Source organism: Melitaea cinxia, chromosome Z (genome assembly GCF_905220565.1).
Source record: "Melitaea cinxia chromosome Z, ilMelCinx1.1, whole genome shotgun sequence".
NCBI lineage: Eukaryota > Metazoa > Arthropoda > Insecta > Lepidoptera > Nymphalidae > Melitaea > Melitaea cinxia.
In genome coordinates, this window is record NC_059424.1 from 10,458,889 (window position 1) to 10,472,798 (window position 13,910).

Sequence of the window (13,910 nt, forward strand, 5' to 3'; positions counted from 1 at the left end):
TACTGAATGACAGTTGTGACAGGTTGGGGGATGGCTAGGGCGTATCCGGGAGGGTAGAAAGAACGTGGGGCCATTTCAACGTTCTATATTCCAGGGGTGATATCGTGTTTCGTGTCAAGTTATGATAACTTACGGGATGCGTTACTAATCTAAGAAATAAAGCATAGACATTAGCATTTATTTTAATGAAACTTCATTATTTCTCTTCAATTTGTTAAAATGTGAAATTTGATATTAAAATAAACAATAACAATTTTACTATTCGCAAGAAACGTAATCATTTGTACTAAGGTTTCCATATTCAGGACAATGTTTAAATAAATTTATGTACAGCAAAATGTTGTATAATTTGCTGTTATGATATCTTTGTATTCAACTGCGGACTGATTTGTAAATAATTTAGTAAACTTTAATAAGCTGTTATGGTTCTTCTGAAGTGTCATACGTTAATATATTTCAGATAGAAGTATAATTATGTCGTCCGTCTATGTTTTATATACATTTATGACATATGTGCGTACGCGTGAGTGGCTCTATTTCAAAAATCATTCAAACTGCAAAAACTTCTAATGCAATATGAAATTTAACTGACATGAAATTAGTTTTTATTTTAACTTATGGCGATAAATCAAACGACTAATTATTTTTTTCCTCAACGTTTTTAAACATTTAATGTTCTCATTCACATTACTTCAGAACTGTGATCTATTTTGGAGTTATTAAGAACAACCTAATCTATCTTAGCGTAAATATAAATTATATTTTTAAAATATTATTTAGTAACGGCAAAAATATTATTAGCACTATATACAACTAATAATCACTACAACACTCTTTACAAACAAACAGTATCATGACTTTTCACTTGTATGTTAAATAAAATTTTGAAATAAATAAATACTAACATTTAACATATTTCAATTTTCATAAAAGTTGAAGTATATGAAAACAAAAACAAATTGAATAAAAATTGCCAAGATAAAGGTAAAGTATTATACCCATATAGGTAGGTAAAAATAAACACAGTCAATGAAACTCCAAGAATGTGTTTAGGTATTGAAAAAGATTTATTGTTAGCTAAAAATCATGACAAAATGATTTCAATAATAATAAAATGCAACAAAAACTGAAACTTTACATTTATGACATCTATACAAATAAATAAAATTGGAGTGTCTGTTGGTCATATTAAAATAACCGCCTTTTACTAAGTGCATATGGATGTATAATAATGAGCCTTTTTTTAAATTTTTCAATTTGACTGCAAACTGTGACAATCAACAATTAATCACTATAATATGCATGTGTGTGTCAAATACATGGTAGTGTGTGTAATATTTTTTTTTTATTGATTTAATATATTTTTATGCATAGTTAAAAAAAATAATAGCATTCTGCACTCCTTCTCTATATAAACTATTAGTGTGCGACATATCGTACCATACCGTCATCCCGCAATTTTCGTAAAAAAGGAGTACTAAGTTATTGCTTCACGTATTAATATATAGATAGATACTACTAGATAAATTGCTATTTATTGTTTTAACTATGTATGTACTTATATAGAAATATGTAAACAATTCACATTAACTTAATTAATTCTAAAATTTAAGGTACCTATATAAATAACAAAGTACTATTGATGAGTAATATAGTATTATGACCATCTTGGAATATATAGTAAGTTATGTTAGCAGATACTTTTTTTCATTTTTTTTGACGAATGAAGTAAGTTACATTTATAAATTGATCAAATAGAATAATTTGTGTGTAATTTATTTTGCACTTCCAAGACGGCTTTAAAAATAAGCCGTGTGTTGACTATCTGGCTAATCACGAGTTACCTACAAATGTTTACATAAAAACTGCTATATATTGTATATGTAATTATTATATGATATAAAGTGTAAGGGAGGTAATGAAAACAATTGTGACTGAACATAAATGAGTTTACAACAAAACGAACAAATCTATATTTAGACCGAAAAACAAATTTCGTCCAAACGTAAATTTTAAAGATGTATTATAGGTTGTTACTCTTAGAAATATATTTTTTGAAGTGATGATTTATTCATAAAAGGATACTTACCCTAAATATTGGAGCTCGTCACCGCACTGTCGGTCGTAATTCACGCCGCGGATTATTTTCTTATGCGTATGATACATGACTGCGCTCAGATGCTTTCCATTCCGGTGCGCCAAGACTATTAGAGGCATTGGATAAACAAAGGATTAAATTATCGCGTTAAGACGGAGATAATCCATACAGATGAGGTGGTTATTGACCTTCGATCCTCTGAAAAGCTGTATGACTCATTTTGATGATTTTTTTGCGCTTTCTTTATTAACTAAAAGTACTTACCTTTTACCACAATGTTACGTAATCAATGTCAAGTGTTGTTTGCGTGCTGCTCGTGTATTTTGTAAAGTTAAACTTTCAAAGTAGAAAATAAATATAGACAAAACATTTTAATCAAAAAGTTTGAAGAGAATTGAAGCGTACTTCTCAGCAAGTTAACAGATTTAATTTATTACAGTAAAACTGCAATACATCAGTGATGATCCGCGCGTTAGACTTCGCTTTTTACAGCATTTTCATATACAATTCAATTTTATCTCACGATTTTATTAACGTACAAACTTTGAAGTTTATTCAATCTTAGAAACAAAGTGGAAATAAAACCGAATTAGTATTTTACAATAAATTACGGTAGTTACCTACTTACAGCGTGTTTATAGCTGAAAAAATATAATCATCAACATTGTCGTAAACCAGAACATAAGATGCGTGGTTTTGTAGGCTGCGTACACATTATCAAATAAGTGTTTCCAGATACTTTAACGTAGCTATTAAATTTTCAAAATTTCGGAAGAGTGAGATGTTAATAAAAACTTTTGAAATTTTACCTCTAGAACTAAATTTGGCGACTTTATAAAATTTATAGAACTCTTATTTTGACTGACAGAGTTTTTGTTACGGTCTCATTATTATTTATTTTGACTTTATTTGGGACGGGCGCTTTTGTGATATGCAACCTGCGTTGACACACTTGCCCGTGTCATCTCTGGGAAACAGTCATACGAGCGGGAGCCGCAGCGGAAAAGCTGAATAAACGACTAAACGATACAAATATTCGTCACTAATCCAATTTACATTTTTTGTGTCGTTTGCAGTCAATACACTTGGACCTTAGACAGTGACAATTTTTTTTTTACAAATGATAACTCCTCGTCTTATTGCCTCCACTGGCGACAAGAGGGCTGATGCATTTTTTGCCCAAAGAGTCGGCATAGCGATTCAACGGGGAAATACTGCCAGCATTCTTGGCAACATTCCACGCAGACATGATTTGTGCTATAAAACTATCTGTAAATATTTAATTCTTAAGTTGTGAATTGTATATATGTGTTACATTGTAAAATTTCGAAATAAATGTTCTTTGTAACATAAATTGATTAAAATAGTTTCAAATTATTTTTTATTACTATAAATATAGTCTACGTTTGTTGTTTACTGGCTGAAATCAACTTCAGGTGAATTAGTTTGTCCTAGCACAAATTAAGCCCTATATTTTAGATTTATCCTTAGGGCCATAAGCCGTATATTAGGTATTCCAGTCGACCTAAGTCATTTTTTATTCTATTCCAAAGTAAATTGATAGTCAAAATCAAAGTTAGCTAAAAAAAGTTAAAATTTTTATTTACTTTAAATAGTATAAAATAACAGTGAAAAGCGGTGCTTATGTTATAATATGAAAATTAAAATACTGAAATTGAGCTATAAAATATTCTAAATCAATTTAAAGCAAACAGTTGCTCTACTTTAACGTTGTCCCTTTCAAGTTACGTCTTTTGTGTAAATGTCGTTTTTTTATTGTATTTTTCGTTTTTACTTTTTTGTTATTTTTATTTTTCAATTAGGAAGACCAAATTATTGTATATATCAAAATGTATATACGCGCGTAACTTCGTAACGACTACTGAACCAAATTGGAAATTTTTATATTAGTTATTGCCAAGACAAGGATCGTAAAAAAGAAAAATAAAGAATCGATAATTAGACAAAAGTTAAATAAGTCGGTACAAAGTTCATGGTATAGTTTTACATAAATATCTTGCTAATCCGTCCACGATATTTTTATCGCGAGTGATTTGAACTGATTCTTAATTTTTTAGCGTAGTGAAGTGATGTAATTTTACTTATCTGGCCGAATTTTAGCATTTAAAACAAATAGTACGGATGCCAATGTTAACAATCTTTTGTAGAAAAACAAATAAACAGGGATCCGGTTCATTGGCCGATTTAGCATCACAATCTGCCAAAGTAAGCATCCCTTACCTTCCACAATATTCTATGTATGTATAGATATATTAATATAATATAAATATTTCTTTAAGCTTTTCATGTTAACTTTTCATTCATGATATTAGGTGTACACATTATTATAATGAAAAAAATTTTCGGATTTTGTGGCGGTTTATTAAGTTTTTTAAGTGACACCGTGGTCCTCCCGTGACCATGGACCAATGGTTGCTGCAAAATATCCGAAACATCGGGTATTCATAAAATTAATAAACCACGATTAAGTCCGAAAAATTTGTTTCATTATAATAAGTGAAATTCGCGAAAACATTAGAAGACATACACATCGTACAAGTCATATTTTGAATACAAAACTACAAAAATAATTAATTATCGTCACGATCGCGATCACAAGATCACGATCCAACTAGGAACATCTCACAACTGGGCATTAGCCCCTTTCTCCACGAAGGAGAAGGATTGGAGTTTAATCCACCACGCTGCTCCACTTGACGGACGGTTGGCGGATAATTAATTAACGTCCACCGTTTCGTGGTCACAAATATAGGTAATATGAAGTCATCCTATAGTAAAATCTGATTGTAGAACACAAATGTATATAAATATATATATATACATATGAGTATAGAATTTTTATTTTAACTCTTCGCTTTTGATGATAGTGGGTGGTAAACGTCAACTGAAGAATCCAACACTAAATTACTGAATGATCCCCTTGACGAATGCAACCGCCAGTTTATAAAGACCTATAACTCTATAGAGCTGTAGTACAAACAATCCAGATTGAGAGCTCACAAAAATTGGTACAAATCCCCGCATTGTTACGATGAACCTCTGCTCCTTGAACCGCCACTTGTATTTTTTAGTTAGCATTGGAATGCGAGGTCTAAAAAGTACCACTAGGTACTTGATGTATCAAAATGATTACGACGATGACAGTGCTTACTTTATACACAAAGAGATGCGACTGACATTTCTGTATTGTAAATAATAACTTTGTTATTTTTAATACTACTTTATTTTTTATTTATTCTTGGAATGAAATCTCAATGTTTTTAATGCATCAAGATGTATTGCGAGGGCCAATTATTTACTAAATGGATATTTATACGTCCTTATCTACCAGACTACGCGTAAGTACATAAGAAATTAATTGTGTTCTTATTAAATAAAGGCTTTATTCCCTAAATTGCAGATCAAGGTATTTTAATTCTGTGAGACTGTTTGCTTATTCTTAGGTATTTAACTGCTCCAACAGTTTGATTTTGTAAAACATAAACAAAATTTTGTTGCCACAAGAATCATTGAGTTGTCATCATTTGAATAAATCAACTTCAGTTACATAAATCAGTATCAAGGTCATGTTAGAAATATATTAAGAAATACCTACAGTACGATTTTCCGTAATACTTTTGTTAAAATGATTTAAGGCACGAAAAAAAAATAGCTTCAAATATTTTCTGTATAAATAAAAGTGATTTGTGCGTGAATAAAAGTGATTATTATATGTAACGCGAATGACTCTTGACCAACAAATTGGATAATCCTTTTTTTAACCGACTTCAAGAAAGGAGGAGGTTACACAATTCGATATTCGAATATATATATCTACATATATTTTTTTATGTATGTTCAGGGATAACTTCGTCGTTTATGAACCGATTTTGATAATCCTTTTTTTGTTGGAAAGGAGGTATCCCAAGTGTGAAAAATTTGAATCGAAAAATAAAAAATGCACAGGGCTATGCTAAAACAAATAACTGTTTATTATTTAAATACATATGTACAAATCAATATAATTATCACAAAGTCATTAACTATAATAATCTAAAATTTTCACCACTACTTATTTATCTATACATATAATAAAACTAGCTGACCTGGCGAACTTCGTATCACCTTATTTTTTTCTGAAATATAATAATAACATAATATATCAAAATAAAATATACCCTATCTTTTAAGTTGGATCGAACTGCAAATGGTGTGCGAATTTTATTGTAATCGGTTAAGTGGTTTAGGAGTCCATTGAGGACAAACATTGTGACCCGAGATTTATATATATTAAGATTGTAGGAAAGTCAAAACTGTACATTGAATATTTTTTAAAAGAATACTTGTAGTGTGATCTACTATCGATACCGAAGCCAAAAATATAGTTTTTAGAATTTTTGTCTGTTTGTCTGTATGTATGTCCGGGTTAAACTCAAAAAGTACTGCATGGATTTACTTCAAATTTGGCACGAATATTATTAAGAAGTCAGGTCAACATATAGGCTACATATATCATGCTATCACCTACTGGGAACGAGCAGTGAACCTTTATTTTTTCAACGCATTCTGTAATAACGTGTAATCTAACGACGCATATTTGAATGTTGTTGTTATTATGTTAATAACCACGCTATAAATTAGCTTCACACTATAAATAAAGACATTCTGTAGTATACTTATTGCACCCGTGCGAAGCCGGGGTGGGTCGCTAGTTTTAAATATTTTCTACGTGCTTAAAATTAAGTAAGTATGATAATACTTACGAGTACGTTGTACTCGTAAGCTTTTGTTACTTAAATTGTTAAATACAGAGGAAAAGTGTAATTTTTCGGTTAATCACTTAGGTATGTAGAAAAGAATGAAGTTTTATGCAATACTGGAAAAAAGTATTCGGATTAATTGTATTTCTATTATTAAAATGCATTTCATATTATATATTTCAGAAATACATAACTAAAAGCGATTTTTTTATTTTTTTATGTGACTGGCATCAGCCGTTTGGTGCAATTAAAATTTTCCAAGTAGAATCCCAATTCCCAATAGGTACACTAGTATTCGTCGACATTCCTTCACCTTTCTATAAAGATTTCATCACAACTCGATAGTTAACTAAACTATTAACATCAGGAATCGTTTACTAACAATTAATTTATAGTATCGTAAAGAAGACTTCGATTAAATAAGTTCATTCAAGAACTTAGATCCAAAAAATAAATCACGAAATAATGAGTGTGCGTCCAGTCTAAAACAGTTTGACAGAAAATAATAAAACACGTTCAACATAAAGACCATTTCAATAAAAGACAAAATATGCAATTTTTTAATTCATTCAATAACGAATAAGTGGTCGTTCGCGAATCACGTGATGTTTTTTAGCAACTTTGTAACTCTCTACCTAAAGGATAGATTGGTTACACGTGGTGAGGTTAACAACACCCCCACCACCATATCCAAAAATTACGTGTATTTTTTGTGCAAAATAAATATGTTAAAATTTTCAGAATAACTTTTTTGAATACAGTTATAATCTGATAAAATTTTGGAAAAATAAGCACTGTAATTTGTTTAATTGTTGTTTTGGTTTAGAAATCGCGTGCTCAATGATAAATCGCACGTGCGATATCTCATTACAGCCTTGCATTATTCGAGAATCGCTTATTATAATATATATTTCGAGGATGACCCCTACGATAGTCATTCTCCAAGCTACTGTTAATTTTGTATATTCGTCTATTATGGACTATTCAATAATATTTATTTACTTACTTTAATATAGGTACCTACATAGTTACTACAAAAAGCATAATATACACAAATAACCTAAAAGTATATTAGCAGCTTGTGCGCAAGTAAGTGCCTGTAAAAAGCATATAACAAAATTTTATTAAATGTCGAAATGTTAGTCTGAAATAGTCTGAATACGTGTTTTTGGACTAGTGCTTTACTTGTATCCTAGTTACTACAACGACAATACTTCATACAATGTATTCCGAAACTAAGAAAACTTTTTTTTGTCAGTATAAAAATAAAGGACATAATTGATAATAATGCGTTTTTTTATTATTTATATCAAAGAACTGTTCTCTAACTTCAAGAATGTATTTTTTTTTTATAGTAGAGAGTACTTTAGTTTTTTTTATAGTAGAGTACATTGCATTTTCGAAATATGTGATCCTTAAAAAGAAATATTTTTTAATATTTTTTTCAATAAATATATAAACGTGTTATTAAACTGGCGTCCGTCCAATTAACTGAGACATCAGAATCGATTCATAACTTAAATATACAACAACTTACTTGCTCTAACGCTTTAATAACAATAATAAAGTTAATTATTATTAATAAACTTATCGTCATGTGTATGTTGGGGTCGTGTCAATGACCGAGCCACCTGAGTTTTACAATTAAGTCAGTAATTTATAGCCAATTTTCCCATGTCTTATCAACATTTTTTTTAAATGATTTTAAAATTACGTAGTAATGAGCTGTACTTAGTAATGCTTCATCTTTTTCAAGTTTAAGTCCTAAAAGGAAAGACGCCAGTTTAATAATACATTGTATATGTATAAGAATTAAAAGTTATTTAAATAGAAGCTAAAACTCTATTATTTTCCTTTGAAAAAGGAGAACGAGCCCAGCTGTTGGATATACAGTCTGAATCATAACTCTAGTTATTCTAGATTCAACCATACTTACTTGTTATTTTTATTGTATGTATCTATTTACAAAAATCTAACCGCTGAGTAGGGTGTATCAATGAATATTTAAGTATAAGTATATCTTAATATATATAAATCTCGTGTCACAATGTTTGTCCTCAATGGACTCCTAAACTACTTAACCGATTTTAGTCAAATTTGCACACCGTGTGCAGTTTGATCCAACTTAAAAGATAGGCTATATTTTATTTTGATATATTATGTTATTATTATATTTCAGAAAAAAAATAAGGTGATACGAAGTTCGCCAGGTCAGCTAGTACTTATTATAAGTCATAGAGTCTAACTCAATGTTTTTAATTACTCAACCATTTATGAACAATTAGTTTATGAATAGTTATTCACTGTTATTATTTAATGTCTCTACAATACCATTATTCCGTTACATTTCATTACTAAACTGTGAGTGCAAATAGTAGCGGACTCTTTTTATTTAACATCGGAGTAGCATCGACTATCTCGTATGTAAAAAAGTGTAGTTTTTATTTATACCTAAAGTTATACCTCCTTTACCTCCGTAGTAGTAGTAGGTAGTAGTAGTAGTAGGTACTACTTGAATTTGTTGGTGTAGCTAGCAAAAGATGCTTTTATAAATAAACCAAACTAAAAAGGAATAATCTTGTCAAAATAGTGTAGTCTTCAGTCTTCGATAAGTCTACTAAGTTTAAATTAAATCTGAAGTGGTTTGAAGTTGAAGTGTGTCAAAATGAAGTCCAAAGGAATCGATTACAACAAACATACAGGTGAAGGTAATAAAAGGTCTTAGTATACAAAAACAGAAATATGTCTGTTTTATTTCTTCAGATGAAAAAATGTACAATAAAATATTTTAAGAATTTAAAGACCGAATAAAATTATGTACATAAAAGTATATAATTTTGATTCTCTAAACATTAACAGAAACAAGAATTATATTTTTGTTACTATATGCTATACGAAGACTCTATTTTTTTTATTATTTAAGTAAAATTAAGTAGGTAGGTAAATTCTATAAATTAAATTAGAGGAATTTAATTCTTTATAACTGCGTGACTATAGAGATTTTATAATAATTTATATTGAATTACCCTTTTCGTTGTACGGTTTTTATAATATTCAAGTAAATATAGTAATGTTTGTGAAGACATTGGAAACTTAAATTACTGCTTTTTTACTAAAATTTAAACTAACTTAAATTCAGCCAAATATCTAACTAAATAGCTCCGTTTATTATGTAAAGCAGGTACCTATTCGAGTATTTCGTATAGGTATATTATTAAATCAGTTGTAAATATCAAATCATTTAGATTCAAAATTAAGTAAATACATATATATAAAAATAATAAACAATAAAAATATAGTAGGTAGATGTCCTCATATATTATATATTAGGCATAATTATATCCTCACTTCAGGACGAAAGGTTATATAAATCACATAAATTCTTTCATCTAATCATTTATTTTAGAATACAAGTTAAAATAATATGTACATTTGTAATTATATCGTAAAGTTTATAATTGTGCGACATACTAAACCAATCTTAATTATGTGGTTATTTGTTTCACATTTGACTGTATTGAACAACGTTTACCTTACATGAATTATTCGTTGTCGTAGACAATGTGTGAAATATCTGAATTACATACATATAATTTATTATATTAACTACCAACATAAAGACTAGAAAATGGTAGTTCTTAATAATATTCATAAAGCTTTACGTAACTAACTTAGCTATATTTAACAATATTTAGTCGTATATACATTAAACATTATCAATACATTATTGTACTAAATAATACCATGTAGGTAGTCTTTTATTCCAATGAATAAGATACATTATGGAAAAATCGTACATATGAATAATAACTCGCTGGGAAATAGTAGAGCTGTCATTGAACTTTAAATTTATAATTTCATGAAATTGTGTGCGTAATATATAAAAAAATATGTATGTTACAGCACAACTTTCCAAAGGACAGTGTTCGATGACAATTCTTTCGATTTTTTTAAAGTTTCGTTTTTAATATTCTAGCTGCATAGCTCTAGTCATAATAAAGAAACAAATATAGGACTACTTCTTATAATACAATCTAGTGTTCGTGACTTCTCTAGTGTTCATCGTAACTTATTTAGGTTCCTATTGTCAATAGGTGTAAATATTATTAACACACATTTTCCCTGCGCTTCGCCTCCCGCTGTCTTGAATCCGTTCTACCTGGGACAACAATAACATGAATAAATTTTTGATCGTTTAACTAACCAATTATTGTGATTTGAACAGTCAATGGTCGGCAATTTTTTTACTTAAATCACATGAAATATTGAATACACAAATTATAGTGTATGTATTTTATATTGTAACGTAATCTAAGTATGAAATATTCTTAAGATAAATATAAAAAATACAATTCCTATTACTAAACAACACTAAAAGGTTATAGCTTAAGACAAATTTAATATTTTATATGGTTTTTTTTTTAGTTTAAATTTAATTAAGTTGACATACTGAATCTGCTACTTAAAGTAGTTGTAAAAAAAGGTTTTATAACTAATAATTAACCATTATTATTAACGGGAAGACTACATAACTGAAGCATTATAACTGACCTACCTACTTTAAGCATTTTCAAAAAATATGACCTTGTATTAGGGTAATTTAAGGAAAAGACTAATAAGGCAAAATAAAAAAAAGTATTTGCACGCCAAGCACTAAAGCTCCTTTATTCATAAGGGGGAAACCTAAACCCAAGTTATGAATATAAAAATATTTCCTAATTATTAATTCTAATCTGATTTAAGGATATTTCGTTTCTTTTGAATAAAAATGATGTTATTGAAATACAATAAATAATATTTTTAGAATGTCGATAAGGTATTTAAAGTATAATCGTGTGCAAATAATGAATTAAACTTGAAATTATTATTAAAATCCAAAACTTAATATATAACTAAAATGTAACACTAAAAATTACATGTGAAACGTTCTTTTGACTGTTACAACTATAAAAAAGAAATAAAGTTTGTCCGTTAATTTTTTTTTCAGTAGAATTTTGCACTTGGTGACCAGATGGTCAGTTCACTTGTTCTTTTCACGTACAAAAAATAGAAGCGAATTGATGGAAAAAATCTAAGTATCTTATGGTCAAGCGATTTAGTAATTATGGATATTTCAAACATCTATTTACATTATATAAGTATAACTTTTTGAATAAGAATTTTAAAACTAAAATACAAAAGAAAAACTTTGTTGATTTAAGATAATCTCCAGACCATGACTATGTTCATTAAAATAATTTGTAAAAATTTATAATATTGACAATATAAATTTGTAAGACACGAACCCCCACCTGTAGCAAACCAAGTCAGCGCTACAAGAGCGCTGGCACCACTCGGGGCACGCTTGCCTGGCGTAATTGCTACTCATTGTTTCGAGCAATTTTAAACACATGTGAAGTTTCGACATACCTATAGGTGCGAACGGAGCGGGAGGCGGCAGGGTCGGCCGCCGATCTGTAAACAGTGGTTATCGACGCGCCGCCACTTGGCTCCTCGGCATCTCCGGCTACTGCGCTATATTTATCCGCTCTGGAACTGACGCGTACAGCTAAATCCGTTCGGCGCCGTATGATGCCGGCCTCCTGCAACCACAACCACGTCACGAAACCACCCGACGTCTAACCCACGGCCGCTGGGGTGGAAGTCGAACGCAACTCGCACAGCGTAATTCGCGACGCCTAAATTAAATCAAAACATTCGCAAAGCGCTTGCAGAAAATATAACGTTTGTCTTACCTGATGGCAATATCTCAGTAGGACTTGTGAGCTGATGTGGGTGCGGCAGCGACGCACGCCTGATGATGGTAGTAGGAGGGCGCCGGTGAACGGTAATGATGATGAGGCGGTGGGGAAGCGCGGTAAGCGTCAGGTACAGGTGAACCGCCTCGAAAACCCGCCAACTGACAACTAGGTGGTTCAAAGAGATCACGAAAAGCTGGGGGTAATTGTTCGGCTGGCGGTTCGGGTGCAGCATACCAGCCCGTAGTAGCCGCTCGAAACTCTTCGGCAGCTAGTGAATATGGCTGAGGCGAGCAATAAACTGTTGGAGGAGCTAAACGAGGTTCACTAAATTCGTCCATTGGCTCCACTAATTTATCATACCGCGAACAATCTGAACCCGGTTCTCTCTTCGGTCGACATTCAAATATACGCGGTTTCACATCGGGCTTAACATCGCGCGCTTGGCCCAACGCATCAGCGCTGCTAAGCACTTCTTGCGCCGCTAAGGCTTCTTGTGCTTGTTGCAATTGTTGTTGGCGCTTAAGAGCTTCCTCTTTTTCTTTTAGGGCGTCTTTTTTCTTAAAGCGACGCCGCCGCCTCAAATAAGACCCATTATCGAACATATTATATGAATCAGGATCCAAAGTCCAATAGCTTCCTTTGCCAGGTTTTTTATCGTCTCTCGCTACCTTAACGAAACACTCATTAAGACTGAGATTGTGTCGTATCGAGTTTTGCCAACCTTGTTTGTTTTCCCTATAATACGGAAAGCGTTCCATTATAAACTGATAAATACCATTAAGTGTAATTCGGCGGTCAGGGGCATTTTGAATAGCCATAGCAATAAGAGCAATGTAAGAATACGGTGGTTTGACCATATCTTTAGGAGTTCCGACATGTTGCTGATGAGGATGGAGGTAGGGCGGACCATAACCGTATCGATACTGTTCATAGGCATATGGTGTCACTCCAGCGGAATATCCTCCAGTGGCCCCGCTGCGATACGCATAATGGCTCTGTTCCCCGAACAACGCGTGCATCGTGTTGGGATACGTTCACTGGCACAACATGATAAAACCCGGACGCGATACCTCGACACGCTTCTCCTACGGCAACAAAACGATGACTGACTGATTTTGTTTAGATTCACAACAAGGCCCGTTTACATAGCGGGCGCTAAACGAGAGACGAATGAGCGGAATTGTGGGCGACACCGCTTGATGCGTTACATCGCAGCTGGAACCGCCCTCTGCGTTGAATCGTTCGTCTCGTTTTAACGGCTGGCCGCACAGTATTTGTGTCTTAGTTTTACCAGAGCTAGGATGCGTTAGG

At 31.5% G+C, this 13,910-nt stretch overlaps 1 protein-coding gene and 1 long non-coding RNA gene across 2 annotated transcripts; both read right to left on the reverse strand.

Annotated features, from left to right (window-relative positions):
- Positions 1–10,238: 10,238 nt before the first annotated feature.
- On the reverse strand, positions 10,239–12,323 carry LOC123669008. The gene is made up of 2 exons (XR_006745662.1): positions 12,268–12,323; positions 10,239–11,017 (listed from the first exon to the last, which is right to left on the reverse strand). It is a non-coding gene; the product is annotated as an uncharacterized LOC123669008 (long non-coding RNA).
- Positions 12,324–12,607: 284 nt separating this feature from the next.
- LOC123668381 (fork head domain-containing protein crocodile-like) lies at positions 12,608–13,618 on the reverse strand. The gene has a single exon (XM_045602111.1). It carries the CDS (start codon positions 13,616–13,618, stop codon positions 12,608–12,610), a length of 1,011 nt encoding a protein of 336 aa, XP_045458067.1.
- Positions 13,619–13,910: the final 292 nt, after the last annotated feature.